This window comes from Nelumbo lutea, chromosome 8 (genome assembly GCF_056320005.1).
Source record: "Nelumbo lutea isolate HS-2025 chromosome 8, American lotus-T2T, whole genome shotgun sequence".
NCBI lineage: Eukaryota > Viridiplantae > Streptophyta > Magnoliopsida > Proteales > Nelumbonaceae > Nelumbo > Nelumbo lutea.
Genome location: NC_142691.1, coordinates 1,288,387 through 1,304,561, shown reverse-complemented (window position 1 = coordinate 1,304,561; position 16,175 = coordinate 1,288,387). Strand labels below are relative to the sequence as shown.

The 16,175-nt window shown below is 31.7% G+C and overlaps 2 protein-coding genes across 2 annotated transcripts; both read right to left on the bottom strand.

Annotated features, from left to right (window-relative positions):
• Nucleotides 1-1,417: 1,417 nt before the first annotated feature.
• Nucleotides 1,418-2,374, bottom strand: LOC148842097 (pectinesterase inhibitor 3-like). Its single transcript, XM_088959665.1, has one exon. The coding sequence runs from the start codon at nt 2,161-2,163 to the stop codon at nt 1,558-1,560; it is 606 nt and encodes a 201-aa protein (XP_088815791.1). The 5' UTR covers nt 2,164-2,374; the 3' UTR covers nt 1,418-1,557.
• An 11,477-nt stretch (nt 2,375-13,851) lies between these two features.
• Nucleotides 13,852-15,068, bottom strand: LOC148842096 (uncharacterized). Its single transcript, XM_088959653.1, has one exon. The coding sequence runs from the start codon at nt 14,657-14,659 to the stop codon at nt 14,003-14,005; it is 657 nt and encodes a 218-aa protein (XP_088815779.1). The 5' UTR covers nt 14,660-15,068; the 3' UTR covers nt 13,852-14,002.
• Between the last annotated feature and the right edge of the window lie 1,107 nt (nt 15,069-16,175).

The following is a 16,175-nucleotide window of genomic DNA, read 5'->3' as shown; positions in this document are numbered from 1 at the left end:
TGGATTGGGTTTGGGTGGTTGGCGAGGGGTTGGCCTTCAAGCTTCACTCAAGCTCACCTAGCTGACATTCCCACTTGGATCTGGATCCAATAGGCAAGATCCATATCTGATCCAGCTTAACATGGCAGTTGGCAGAAATCAGATCTCAACCATATATAATCCAGAGTGCGTTAATTGAGTTGGGTTTGGTTATAAATCTGACACATTTTTAAATTTACTAATTCCATATTTCATATAAAAATTTAGCATCACCATCATCGTCATAATGGAGTGAAGACTTATAATACGAAATATTGAGATTTATAAGCAGTTACAATCTAGTACTTGAAGCCATAATAGCATACCAGCAGCTAATCTAATATATAAGATATTAGGTCTAATAAAGACATTCAGATTCAAACATGTTTTACAGCCAAACCATATGCTTCATATCCAGTCTAGGTCGGGACAAGATTCACAAAATTCCAGTGTTTTTGAACCATCATTGATCCAGACAGTTGGACTGTTCGGCTTGGGAGCTATCTAGACAACCATTTTACCCTTAAAATGTTCTTTGGCCATAAGTCAGTTTGCTGACCCAGGTGGTCAAACTGGTGTACGTACAACCTGGATATGGTTTTGATCATTATTTTGTATTTTAATTTTTTTTTAAATTAAAACAAATCATCCATTCAAACCGAATGATCAAACCACTAACCTAAAAACCAGTGGCCAAAGCGATTTCAATTCCGAGTCGTTGCAAATTCTAACTCATTTTAAAATGGGTCATTTAATAGCCCAAATCCAATACAGCTAATTGGCCAACCCGCTCAATCACATACCCCAACGTCAAACTGATGTTCCCGATGCATCTATGCAGGATCAAATTTCATTTTTGTACAAAATGAACACCAAGCATACATTTTTCCACTATGATGTGGCTAACTGTGAACATGCAATACAATAAAAAAAAAGAAAAAAAAGAAAACAAAAACACGGGGGACAAACATCTTCTGAATCAGAATCGACAAGCTTCCAAAATCTCCTATCAAAGACTGTCGGCAGGGCTGATGCATTTTGTATTTTGAACTTTTAAGCATGTTTTGTAGTTAAAATAACCCCCAGCATAAAACGAACTCGAGAGTGGGACACGACACCACACCACATGTGGCTTGTAGGGCCCCACCATTCTTAAGTCTTACATTGCATTGCGAATTTGCGATTGAATGAATGTCGGTGCGAGGGTCAGGGACTCGGGGCCTGCAACTGCAACATCAATTCTTTGGAATGATCGATGCCAAGACAAAACATAATGGTACATTTTGCTACACTTGATCATTCATTCATAAAAACCATAAATCAAAAATCAAAACAATACATTCAGATTCCATACATCCCTTTTTTTATTAGTTCAGGCCTTCAGGGGGTACGCCGATTATGATACCGGAAAAACTTGTAACAACTCCGTCTCCGTACACGTACAATTGCATACTATATATATATATATATATATATATATATATATATATATATCTGCCTATATATCATACATAGAATTGAAATCAAACCCATCCATTTTCAAGGATCAACGACAGCCCTCGCAGGGGTCTCGTCGAGAAGATTAATAAAATAGAGTGCATTGCTCGTAATCCTGGCTACATTGTTGATCTTCTGCTTCACATCGGATTTCACCTTCCCATCAACGTTCTGAAATCCATCAAGACACGTGTCCTCATTTGTCAAAGCAGCGCTGACCCACGTCTGGGCGTTACTCATCTGCTCCCGGAATGTTCCGCGGCGAAGGTGCCGAAGCTCTGAAAGCGTTTGCTGCAACTCGTCAACCGAGTCGGATAACTGCTCGACGCAGTCACTCACTGCACCTTGCTGCCTTTTGCTCCCATTGTGAAGCTTTTGGAGTCGGGCGAGATACAAGGAAACGCTTCGAGCACGACCGAGGCTGATGGTTACGGCGGCTTGGGCGAGATCATTGGGGGTGTTAGCGGAGCCAGCGTAGGAGGAGAGAGTTCGAAGGCAGAGGTTTGGGTAACTGGCATGGATGCATGATGAACGGACGAGATCTTGTTTAGCACCGGATTTTGTCGTTGCAGCCCCGTAAAATGTCGCGGAGGAGAAACAGAGGAAGAAAACCAGGAATGTAAGGAAAGAGAAGAATGGAAACACCATTGCTACTGGCTACTGGTTTTTAGAGGAGAAAGAAAAACTAACTGAACGATCGAGTGGAGATAGGCGACTGCTGAGTGCTGATTCGAAAAGAGGAGAGGAGACGTCTCCAACTCTTTCAAGTTTCAAGTTTGAAGCAGGGGGACCGGAGTGAAGTGAAGACTGAAGAGCATACTCACACTGATTACTGCATAGCTAGGGTTGGTCGTCACTTGTATTATTATTATATATATCAACCCAGTGGCCACTGGCCAGTCCCAACGTACCACGCAAGTGCGTAGAGGATAAGCAATAGATACATTTGTGCCAAATCCTGAACGCAATTACAGAACTGCCATTCTACTTCTACTGGTTGATTTGTTGGATTATTTCGGGCTTATAGTCGGGTCGTTCAGAGTTCAGTCTTCAGTGTGAGTAGGAGTGTACTGTACACGACCAACGAATCTTTCACGTGGCAACAGAGTTCGGGTTACTGCTGCTATACTGCTATTCTGCTATTCTGCTAATGTGGGCCACGTAATCCAACACGTGACCAAACAATTCTGCTAATAGGAAAACCCCTTTTCCTATTGGGTCAAGTACAGCGAGTCGCCCATGGTCTGATGTGGCTAAATTTGACAACTTTTGGAGGTTCAAACGTCGTTATCTTGTGAACACGTGTTTAACAGGGACGAGGAACTTATTCAGACTTGAGTATCAGTGTACTTGGTACTTACCGAGAGTTCGTACCAGAATCCAGATCCGGTTTCGTGTTAATTAAAGGGAAAATTCTACTTTCCCTCAACTTTGGGGTGGTGTTGAAGTTAGTATTCGAACTATCAAATGTAAACGGGCCTGAACACAAAACCTAGGCCCAATACCAATATTATAAGGATGGGATGAAAATAATCACCACTACCAGTGTGGTTCCGATTCAGAATCTGAAACGTTTTTCTCAGTCTTCATCTCTGCAATTTTGCTCTTCGCTTGCAAGAAATAATGGCTTTTTATATGTCCTAAATTATTGATCCTGGCAACACCAATCAAAATTATACTTTACTCCTTTGCAGCAGACTACGCCTACATCTACCAAATTAATGCTTCCTTATACCTACAATTAAGCATCTGGATTTTGGTGGTGTTTGGTAAGATCGAATTTGATATCTGATTACTTATAAAAAATCCTCCGAATTTCAAGAGAACAAAAAAAATATCTGTGTGGTTCTACACTCTCAATGGCCATAATTTTCTCTCCCTCTTTCTTTTTTGCTTTTCTTTTCTCTGGATGCAGTTGGGTTTTTTGAAAATCTAAATGCTATAATATCTGAAAAAGACATCTGAATTCATGTGTTTTTGATTTTTTTTTCTGATAAAAAGGAAAAGAAAAAAATCGTAAAATTCAACAGTTTGGATGAATCATGCTCGAGAATACCTGTTTATGATTGGGCTCGGTTTTACAATGCTTTCTTTGGACAGGGTCTATTCAAATTTTGGCATTGACACATGAACACTATGTTTTTGTTTTTCTTATTTTTGATAATGCATCATTAACAAAAAAAAAAAAATCTTTTTAGTGAACTTCAACGTGTTGATAGAGCAACCTTATGGAAACACAGCCCTTGACTCCTACAAAAGGATCTAATTTTGAGCTTTTCTCTCTTCTGTTTTCAAAACGAAAAATTTGATATGATGATGCTCTTGGTCATTTCAAAATTTTCGTATTCTGTATTCTGTATTCTCGTATTCAGTTTGAAATGAGTACAAATATAAATATAAATATAAAATAATATAAAATATAAGATTTTGCGCTCTACATATTTGTATTTGTACACCTTCCAAATGGAGCCTATTTGCACTCTATATATTTGTATTTGTACTCCTTCTAAACTGAACTTAAATAAATTTTGTTTTATTGCTTTCAAAAACCAGAATAATAGAACACATTTTTTGCAGGGATGACTCGGCCCATGAAAACAGAAAAGTTGAATTAACCATGCTTTGAATGTAATAATACATAGGGAACATCACCACAGAGCACTACCACCGTGTATTGAGAACATCTCCCATGAATAACAAGAGAGATCTTGTCGTGGGTAGAGATGTGAAAGTATCTCGTAGGTAGCAGATCCGAGCCCAATAATCAGGAGTTGTAAATGCCGCAAAATCGAAACCAAATTGATGCTTAGTTCTATTTTGGCTACCTGATGGAAATGCTAGGCTATTCTCCAATCTCCACTATATGTGAGGATGAGGCTTACTGATTTGTATGTTTCTATTTCGTGGTTCACGGAGAAAACAATATGACTAATGGCAGGGCGGTCACGGTCAGATCAGCTATCGACACATGATCCAACAACATCCCAAGCTGCCAATGCCATTGCAGCCACACATTAAATATCTTACCATGAATCCCAAGAAATATTTCCAATATGGGGCTGCATGGCCTGTTGGGACAGTGTTGGAAGTGTTGGTGGTTGCAGATTCATACCCAATGGAAGGAGGTATGTGTTTTATCTACCCGTGATAGAATGATGGGCCTCCAACTCGAATCTGCGTTTCTGCTCTTTGTCGTTTTATTGATTATATAAAAGGGGAAAAGCTCGTTTTTTGATCCATTTATCTTGATTTTTATTTTGTTTATTTAAATCTTTGAGTTGGCAAGAAATCAAGGAGTGCTTAATGAGATGACATGAATTTTTTAAGCTATTTTAGATAAGAGATATATGAACGATAGAATATTTTAAGGAGTACAAATACAAATTTATGGGGTACAAAATCTTACATTTTATATTTTGTATGTATAATTGTATATATTTGTATGTATACTCCTTCCAAACTGAGATAAATTAAAGGAGAGAGGAATTTCCATTTTTCCTTGAGCTCTATTTCTTTATTCTACATACAAAAAGAGGAAGAAAATATCTCATCCCACACTGGTAAAAACTTTGTTTTGCATCATTCAAACAAATAAATGAAGAAAAACTGTAATGTTGTGTTTGGATGTAAAGAAGAATTTAAATTGAAAGAAATTGTCTTTCCTTGGTTTTGCCCCCACAAAAATAACAAATTGGAAAACAAGTTTACACAAAACAGGAAGGTGCAATTTCTCTTTGATGTATATTGTTTTCTCTCTCGGAAAGCTAAAAGAAAAGTGAAAACCAATAATGGAGAGCGAGGGGAATCTCCTTTTTTGTATTTTATTTTCTTTTTTCATTTTGATTTGTAGTTGGAGAGATCAATATAGAACTAGACGTAGCTTAATCTTGTGAGTGTAATACCTCTTAACAAAATGATTTTAAGCGTGGATGCATGGCCTTTTCTTTTCTACTGTTTATCTTTGTTATCAAAATATGTCCTTCAATGGATGGAATGTTAAATTTGTGAGACTTTAGCCCATAACTTGACCCATTATTGGCCCATTCGTATGATCAATTATTCCCTTAAAAAGGAATAATCTTCCTATATAAATGATTATTTATCCATAAACCAATGAAGCCATACATACACGTGTATTGTGAAGGGTGGGAGTCAGATGTATTTATTTCCAAAGTAAATCTAATTATCATCATCCAAGCCAATTATAGGAGAGTCCCAATCACCTGCCAACAAAATACATTCCAACCCTCTACAAATATAATCTTATATCACACATCTTATACATGGTGGGTGGGACCCAGTCTCATGGTTAAAACAGGTCCCTTTGGATGATCACAGAGATATCTATCTATCTATCTATGCTATATTATAAAGCGATTGGGTCCCACATCAGCAGCCCTCTTTTTCTCCCATTCCCCCATTCTCTCTTCTCTCCTTAAACCTCTCTCCTTTCTCCCTTACCCCTTCTAACATTTTCATGTAGCCACGTGTCAACCCTCTCTTCTACACTAGAGTGCCACTCCAAATCTCTCTCTAGACCTGGCAATTGGGTTGGGTGGATCAGGTTCGGGTTGGGTCAAGGTACTTTGGGTTGATTTCGAGACAGGTTGTCAAATGCTAGACCCTAACCCTAAATGTTCGGGTTAGGTTTGACCCATGGGTCAATTTGGGTCATCCCAAAAAATAATTGAATTTAAAAAAAATAAAGAAAAATTACATGAAAAGGTCAAAATTAAAAGAATTAACCTTAAAATTCTAAATATAAAATAAAAAACTTGAACATTAACAATTTAAAAAGTAAACAATAAAAAGTAAATGCTAAATAGAAAAAAAAAATTTTAAGAGTGGAAACTTCTAACAATGCATAAATAATCCCAATTAGACTTGATAATCTGGTCAGCGGGTTGACCCATGACCCAACCCAAGCCAACCCAGTTTTTTCTGGTCGGGTCATTTTCACATTCGAGTAGCTGAATATGAGACCCTAACCCTGTTTTTTCGGGTTGGGTTGGGCCAACTTTTTGCTAGGTCTATCTCTCTCTCATGTTCTCAATCACATAGCCAACCCCCTCCTAAAATTTCTCCTAAACAATTTCTCCCATATTAAATTCCTCATACAACACCTCTTAATGTGTATTATAAACCATCTAAAAACCAAAAACATGGGTAAACTAATTTGGATAGTTAAATTAAATTGTGAAATATTTTTTATAGTTTCAATAATTACTGATATTATTGAATATTATTTAGTAAATATCAACACCTAAACTATAATTTTTTTTGTAATTTTGGTAAATTAAAAATTTTAATTACTAAGAGTTACTTGCTGAAAATTACGGATTTTGGTAGTTTAATTTCAGGTTTTTTTGAAAATTAATTGTTGAAATCAATAATTACTAAAAAGTTAACAATTAATTAATATATTAATAAATACAAATTTAATAATTAAAAGTTAGTAATTTTTAGCAATAAGTAGCTATTCATATTTTTAGTAATTTTGGTCAATTTATTAATATTTAATGATATTATCAAACAATAATTTATAGTGGAAAATTAATTTCAATAAATATAAATTTATTTTTACATTTTCAGTAATTTTGATATTTACTATAATTTTTGAGCAATAATTAGTGATTTTTTTTTATTTAGTGAAACTTAAATTATAAAATTTCCAATTTTCAAATAAATAATTGGAAAAATTTAATAATTTTCATAAGTATTGGATACTACATTTATAATTACCATAATTAATGAAACTATATTTATGTGTTTGGGGGGTGTTATAGGTTTAGGTGATGACCCTTAGGGTAGGAATGGCAATGGTCAGGTTTTGGGCAGGGACCATACTCCCCATCCCGACCTCGAGTTGTAAATTAATTAATGTAAATAGCATGCATCCCCGATCCTCAATAGAGAGGGCTTCCCCATTGGGGACATGAATCCCTGATTTTTTTAATTAAAGGTTTGTTTTTAGAAAGGTATTTATTTAAAATAAAGGAAACATTAAAATGTAAATAATATTTCAAATATATTTTGATATATATAAATATATAATATTATAAATAACATAAATGATATTATATATTTAATATAATATATATACACATATGTTTAATATATAATCGGGGTTGGGGAAGGGTGTGGACTTCACTCCCCGTCCCCAGTCAAGTATTCCTATTAATTCCATCCCCACCTTATCCCTGCTACAGAAATCTCCATCCCATCTCTACCTGATTAGGGAGGCTGGGTACTTGGTGGGGATGGAGAAAATTGGTACCCCTACCTCCCGGGGTTGTATAGCTCCATAAAACAATAAGCTTTGAGTCCAACTCCATGCATCACACAGGGGCCTGCATATATATATATATATATATATATATATATATATATATATATATATATATATATATATAATGTTTAGCCAAGTGACACCACTTTCTCCTAAATTGTCTCTAACTCCTATTTACTCCTAAATTATCTCTAACTTCTATTTTTCTCATAAATTATCTCTAATTTAGTAGAGAGAGTCCCTCATAAACTATCTCTAAATCCTATTTATCCTCTCCACCACTTTTTATCTACATCTATTTAAATAAAGTTTAAATTAAAAAAATTCAGAATCATTTAAATATTATAATGAAATTATATATATAAAAGACAGTCCACATCGCCATACCTTTCCTTCCTCGAAACCCCCTTCCTAATTTCCTCTTTTTTGATTTTTTTATTTATTAATCCCACATAATTACCCATTAAACCAATAAGGAAATAAAATAGGCTTAACTATTTCTAACAACCATAAAGAAATAGGGATTTGCTTTTATGACGTTGAGCCAAGTGGCACCACTTTCTCCTAAATTGTCTCTAAGTCCTATTTATCTCCTAAATTATCTCTAACTCCTATTTTTCTCGTAAATTATCCCCAATTTAGTAGAGAGAGTCCCTCCAAAACTATCTCTAATTCCTATTTATCCTCTCCACCACTTTTTATCTACATCTATCTAAAGAAAGTTTCAATTAAAAAATTTTAGAATTATTTAAATATTATAATAAAATTATATACTAACTTTAAAATATTTATTCAAATAAAAAAATTATTTATAAAAGATTTCATAATATTCATATTAGTAATAATTCTATATTTTTACAAAATTCATCATGAAATTATGTAGTAACAATATAAATTATAATTTTACCAATTATTCAATTTAAATGTTATTCAAATAATAAAAAATTAACATTAAAAAATAAAACATTATTTAAATATTTCAATAACTAAATACCTTAAATAAAAAACATTAAAAATAGCTAAATAATTTTATAACAAACTATTTAATATTACGTAATACCATTAAAATAAATAAAATTTCAAAAATTTTAAATATTATTTAAGTATTTAAATAACGAAATATTTAACATGACTTAAATAGCTAAAATAACGAAATTATTTAATGAATAAAAAATTCTTAAAATTAGAAAAATAATTATAATAGATTTCATAATGTTCATATTAATAATAATTTAATATATACTTAATATTTTAAATTCAATATATAATTAATATTTTAAAATTTTAAGTAACAATATTATTTAAATAACTAAATAATATAGTAAATAATTAAATTCACTTATATAAATTAATAACTATAGAAAATAACTTTCAAAAAAATAATATTTATTAGTAGCAAATTTTACAATAATAGTGTATATTCATTATATATTTATATTTAAACATAAAAAAAAAGACTTTTCTTTTCAGTAATTATTTATTGTATTTTAATAAATATAATTTCAATAATTACTTATAAATCTATTTTTGTTTTGTTATTTACCAGTAAATTGTCAATAATTATTGGAGATTAAATATCTATTATTTAACCTTTGAAATTTAATTTATCATATTTATTGTATTTTTTATAACTTATTTTTAGTAATTATGTATTTTATAATTTATTAAATAATATTAATTAGAAAATAAACTATTGAGTACACTATTTATTAACTAATTTAATATATTTTTAGTATTTACAATATTTTTGTAATTATTATCATTTTATTAGATATCAATTGTATTTTCATTATAAATTTATTTTCAATAATTGTGTATTTTTGCTATAAATTTTTAGTAATGATTGAAGATTAAACTATTCTTATTTATTTGAGATTAGATCATTAATTTAGGTGAAATTAGGAGTGTTCAAGGATTGGTATAGTTCGGTTGTAGGCTATTTCGCCAACCAAATTGACCTGTTTAGGTCAGGAGTTTGCCACCCAAAACTGATTGACCATTAATGAAAAACCGCCAACTCAGGTTGTATCAGTTTGGGTCTATTTTCGATTTGGTTTGTTTGTTCAAAATATTTAAACTTAAAAGTTAAATTTAAATTTAATAAATCACAATGGTATTATTAAGAAATAAATTTATGATACAAAATATTTTAGACTAAGAAATATGAGAAATTTTCCACTTTCCCGTATTAAAAAGTTATATTTAATTATATATATAATTGGGTCGACTTAGTTTTAGTTGGTTTATAAATGGCCAAATCAAAATTGACCTAACTTAGTCGAGTTGGAAAATTGCTAGACTAATGCCAAATGGAAATATTAGAAAATTGATCAATTCGAGTCGAGTTTGTTGGGATTGGTTATTAAAAATTAAAATTGAAAACAATTATATACTCTTATGTATTTCTATTGTTTAACTTTTGCTTAACAAATCCTATGTATCACAAATGTCACCACTAGTACTATATAAAACTGATAGTTACCTTTGTTTTTGTATAGACCATAAAAACTAAATCAAAATACCATGAATTATATGTGGTTATTATTTATTCCTTTTTATTAATGATGGTTAGTACTTATTTGAACATGTGAGTAGCATGTGATATTACATTAGTTTTTTTTAGCCCCAAACTTTACTCCAAGTAGAGGAGCAACCACCTTAAAATTTTATTAAAAGCAAATCACTATCAAAAAGATGCAGGAAGGACATAGCTCACCTTGCCCCAAGCCCAAAATACAAGGAACACTCCTTAAACTCTCGAAAAGAAAAAAAAACCTTCCCACAAAAAAAAACAAAAAAAAAAGAAAAGAAAAACATTACATGTAAATTATCTCCAATTTAGTAGAGAGAGTCCCTCCTAAACTATCTCTAATTCCTATTTATCCTCTCCACCACTTTTTATCTACATCTATCTAAAGAAAGTTTCAATTAAAAAATTATAGAATTATTTAAATATTATAATGAAATTATATAATAACTTTAAAATTTTTATTCAAAATAAAAAAATTAATTTCAATAGATTTAATAATATTCATATTAGTAATAATTCTATATTTTTACAAAATTCATCATGAAATTATGTAGTAACAATATAAATTATAATTTTACCAATTATTCAATTTAAATTTTATTCAAATAATAAAAAATTAACATTAAAATAAAACATTATTTAAATATTTCAATAACTAAATATCTTAAATAACAAAACATTAAAAATAGCTAAATAATTATATAACAAACTATTTAATATTACGTAATACTATTAAAATAAATTAAATTCAAATAATAAAAATTTCAAATATTTTAAATATTATTTAAATATTTAAATAACTAAATATTTAACATGACTTAAATAGATAAAATAACAAAATTATTTAATGAATAAAAAATTCTTAAAAGTAGAAAAATAATTACAATAGATTTCGTAATATTCATATTAATAATAATTTAATATATAATTAGTATTTTAAATTCAATATATAATTAATATTTTAAAAATTTAAATAACAATATTATTTAAATAACTAAATAATATTGTAAATAGTTAAATTCACTTATATTAATTAATAATTATAGAAAATAACTTTCAAAAAAATAATATTTATTAGTAGCAAATTTTACAATAATAGTGTATATTCATTATATATTTATATTTAAACATCAAAATAATACTTTTCTTTTCAATAATTATTTATTGTATTTTAATAAATATATTTTCAATAATTACTTATAAATCTATTTTTATTTTTTTATTTTCCAGTAAATTGTCAATAATTATTGGAGATTAAACAACTATTATTTAACCTTTGAAATTTAATTGATCTTATTTATTGTATTTTTGTTATAGCTTATTTTTAGTAATTATGTATTTTATAATTTATTAAATAATATTTATTAGAAATTAAACTATTGAGATTACACTATTTATTAACTAATTTAATATATTTTTAGTATTTACAATATTTTTGTAATTATTGTCATTTTATTAGATATCAATTGTATTTTCCTTATAAATTTATTTTTAATAATTGTGTATTTTTGCTAAAATTTTTAGTAATGAATGGAGATTAAACCATTCTTATTTATTTGAGATTAAACCATTAATTTAGGTGAAATTAGGAGTGTTCAAGGATTGGTTTAGTTCGGTTGTAGGATATTTCGCCAACCAAATTGACCTGTTTAGGTCAGGAGTTTGCCACCCAAAAATGATTGACCATTAATGAAAAACCGCCAACTCAGGTTGTATCAGTTTGTGTCTATTTTCGATTTGGTTTGTTTGTTCAAAATATTTAAACTTAAAAGTTAAATTTAAATTTAATAAATCACAATGGTATTATTAAGAAATAAATTTATGGTACAAAATATTTTAGACTAAAAAATATGGGAAATTTCCCACTTTCCCGTATTAAAAAGCTATATTTAATTTTTTATATATATATATATATATAATTGGGTCGACTTAGTTTTAGTTGGTTTATAAATGGTCAAATCAAAATTGACCTAACTTAGTCGAGTTGGAAAATTGCTAGACCAATCCCAAATGAAAATATTAAAAAACCGATCAATTTGAGTCGAGTTTGTTGGGATTGGTTATTAAAAATTAAAATTGAAAACAATTATATACTCTTATGTATTTCTATTGTTTAACTTTTGCTTAACAAATCTCCTGTATCACACAGGTCACCACTAGTATTATATAAAACTGATAGTTACCTTAGTTTTTGTATAGACCATAAAAACTAAATCCAAATACCATGAATTATATGTGGTTATTATTTATACCTTTTCATTAATGATGGTTAGTACTTATTTGGACATGTGAGTAGCATGTGATATTACATTAATTTTTCTTTAGCCCCAAACTTTACTCCAAGTAGAGGAGCAACCACCTTAAAATTTTATTAGAAGCAAATCACTATCAAAAAGATGCAGGAAGGACATAGCCCACCTTGGCCCAAGCCCAAAATACAAGGAACACTCCTTAAACTCTCAAAAAGAAAAGAAAAAAAAAAAAACCCTTCCCACAAAAAAGAAACAAAAAAAAAAAGAAGAAAAGAAAAACATTACGTGTACATGGGAATTGGTAAACCAGAGTTATCTTCGTGGATTAAAGGTCTACCTTGTATGGATATTTGATTGATTGAGTAAAAATAGACGTTTGAGGACTATCTATTCCAAAATTCGCAAGATAATTTGCCACACAATTAGCCTCTCTGTAGATATGATTAAAAGAAATCCTAAGTTGGGCTGCCAATCAAGAAATTTCTTTACTTAGTAATACACACACCAAGGAGTCATTAAACCTGAATTTAAGAGGTTCACTAAGACCATGTTATCACTCTCAGCCAAAATATTATTCAAATTGAGATTTGAGTATAGTTGAAGACCATCTAGAAGAGCTTTAACTTCCGCTTCCAAGGAGATACAATGATCACAGAAACAAAAGAAGTCATCAATGAAATTTCCTTCGCAATCTCTAATGACCCCACCACCCCCACCCAAACCTGGGTTGCCTTTACATGCTCCAAGAGGTGATATTTTTAACTAGAATATGAAGGCAAGAGGCCCAAGAGATATTATGATCAGCAACACTAGGCGATGGTGACATATTATTTAGTTGATTAAGCCAACACGATTATTAGCCCAAGAGGTGATATTACATTAATTGAATTAAAATATTTTAATTTTTATTTTAAGGAATACGGTAAGAAATCTTTTAAATTTAAATATATTTTATCTTTTCATCATTTTACTTGCACACGTACGTGCGGCCATGCGGAGCACTTACCCTTTACAATAATATAAACATTTTTAATGAGATCGGCTTCTATTAGGGCAAAGCTGTGCTCATGCCATTTTCACAATTGCATTGAAAATATCTCCTCATAAAATACAACATACAAGCGTGGAGATATTCTCAATGCAAAGCAGTAAAGAGTGCTCTCATTTTTAATACGTACCAACTCAGATCATATCTCATATGAACGTACGGTCTAGATGAAGAGCTGAGGCTTCGAAAGAGCAAAAAATGCAACATGGCTTCTTCAGACTTGAAAAGCATACATAATCCCTACTTCCAAATTTTAATAGTATACACTTAACACTTGCAGCAAAAAAATGAAAATTAATAATAATAATAATAATAATATACACTTTACAATTACGCAATCTCCATTATGCCCCTAACAGTCTAACCAGCTACGAACCTGACTGACGGCGACTTCTCCGTCTATGATTATCCCATAACCTAACAACGCTGCCGTTTAGCATCGTTAAATCCTGATAATGGTACCAACCCAAATCTCCTGTATTGGTAGTCCCCAGTCCCACCCAAATGCTTCCAGTTCCACCCCGTCGCAGCTGCTCCTCAACGCCCCATGTTGCTTCCCACCAAACGCCACCGTTGCCATCAGCACCCTGGTCATCCAAGCTCTCCGTTGGCGTAGATTCGTCGTCGTCGAGATCCTCGTAATAAGAGAGCGTAATCTTTCCTCCTTTTGTCCTGTTGTCATCTGCATCTGCAACGGCGCAAATAGCCGTTGATAGCTGCGTTGTTGCGCAAGCGCTAGCTAGAGATGGCTTATCCACCAGCAAAGATGGTTGAGACGATTGTTTAGAGAAGTCTGGGTTTGAGGGCGTTAATTCTGAAGATGCTCCATGGAGAAGATTGGGAAGAGAAGAAACTACTTGCAATTTTGGAGGGTGAGAATGGGAACCGGCTGCTCTGATTTTCCAAACACTAAAGGCAGCGGTTAAGACGGCAACCCAAGCCAATAAGTTGTGAATTGTTGATAGGAAACCGGCACTGACATAGTTATAGAGCAGAGCTTCTAAGGGAGACCCCAAAACGTCCATGGCCAACCGCTTGAGAAATGAGATTGATCTATTTCTCTCTCTCTCCCTCTTTCAGAACCAACTTTCGTGTTCCGACCAGAACCTGCCTCTCACTCGTTAGAGATTTTATATATAAAGCAGGGGAGAGGTCCAAGATTTTAATGGCGGGCGAAGGAATCTGATAGAGAGATGCCGGGAATCGAGAGCAGAGATGCTCGGTAGATCCGAAGGTTATGCCGAATTTACAATTTTGGTGACTGAGTTGCGTCAAATGTCAGAGTGGGGCCCGCAACAGTCTTCAGGAAGCGGGATCTGCTCGTAAATAATAAGTACGGAAGATGTTACCTTCTTTCGAAACACCATTCAGCACTCAGCACTCAGCACTCAGCACTCAGCACTAAAGGCATGTATCATCTTCGAAACACCACTCACAAATAAACACGTCAGTGATAAAATATACTGTTGACACTTGGCAAATATATAATTAACCGGCGTGTTTAGGCAGTTTTTATATCCAGGTTTCCTCATCCTCGATTGTAGGGATGTTGACGGATCGGTTTGGATTAGTTTACTAGTATTTTTTCAATTGATCCGACCTGATTGGGTTACCTATAGAGTAAATCGAAATCAATCCTCTATTAAGTAAAATCGACCTGGTCGGTTTGAGTCGATTTGGGTTGGTTTGGGTTTCAACCAACTCCAAGCTTGCATAATGCACATGAAGTCAAAGTGCTAATATTATATATAATATTTCAAAATATATTTTCTGAAAGTATATATTTAAAACCAAAATATATATACAAATATATCAAAATATATATTTTCTAATTTCTGGAAATATATATCTGATATATTTCAGAATATATATATTTTCAAATATATATTTATTATTTAAAACCAAAATAGCTATATTTAATAGATATTTTTTCTGAATAGATATTTTTTCACATAACTTGGTTTGGTTTTGATTTTCACATATGAAAACCGAAACCGAACCAAATTATCAGTTTGTTTATCTTTACAACCCAAAACCGACTAGTAGTAAAGAAAAACCGGCCAACTCTGGTTGGGTTGGGCCGAGTTGGTCGATTTGGATTTATTTGTGCAAAACCCTACTTGATTGAGAAATATCTACTGTAGCAATGGGCGTAGCATTGGGCTAAAACCTGTGAATCACACACACAACCTTCAAATTTCAATAATTGATATTAGAGGTGTAAAGTGTGCCAGGTCAGGCCGTGCCGTGCTGGCCTGCGGGCCATGCCGCCCTCCCCAGTGAAAAATTTGGGGGTCAGCCTGGCATGACCACCCGTGGGCCGAGCCTTTGGCCAGGTTGGGCCGTAAACCAGGCCAAAGATATTTATTTAAAAAAAATTGACACAAAACTTAAAATTTTAATTTTATATGAATTTTGTGTATAAAATTGCTTATATATATACATTAATTAAATAAATTAGTACAATAAAATTAAAAAAAATATTTATTTTATTAATATATTATATACTATATATTATTATATAATTATAATTTATATAAT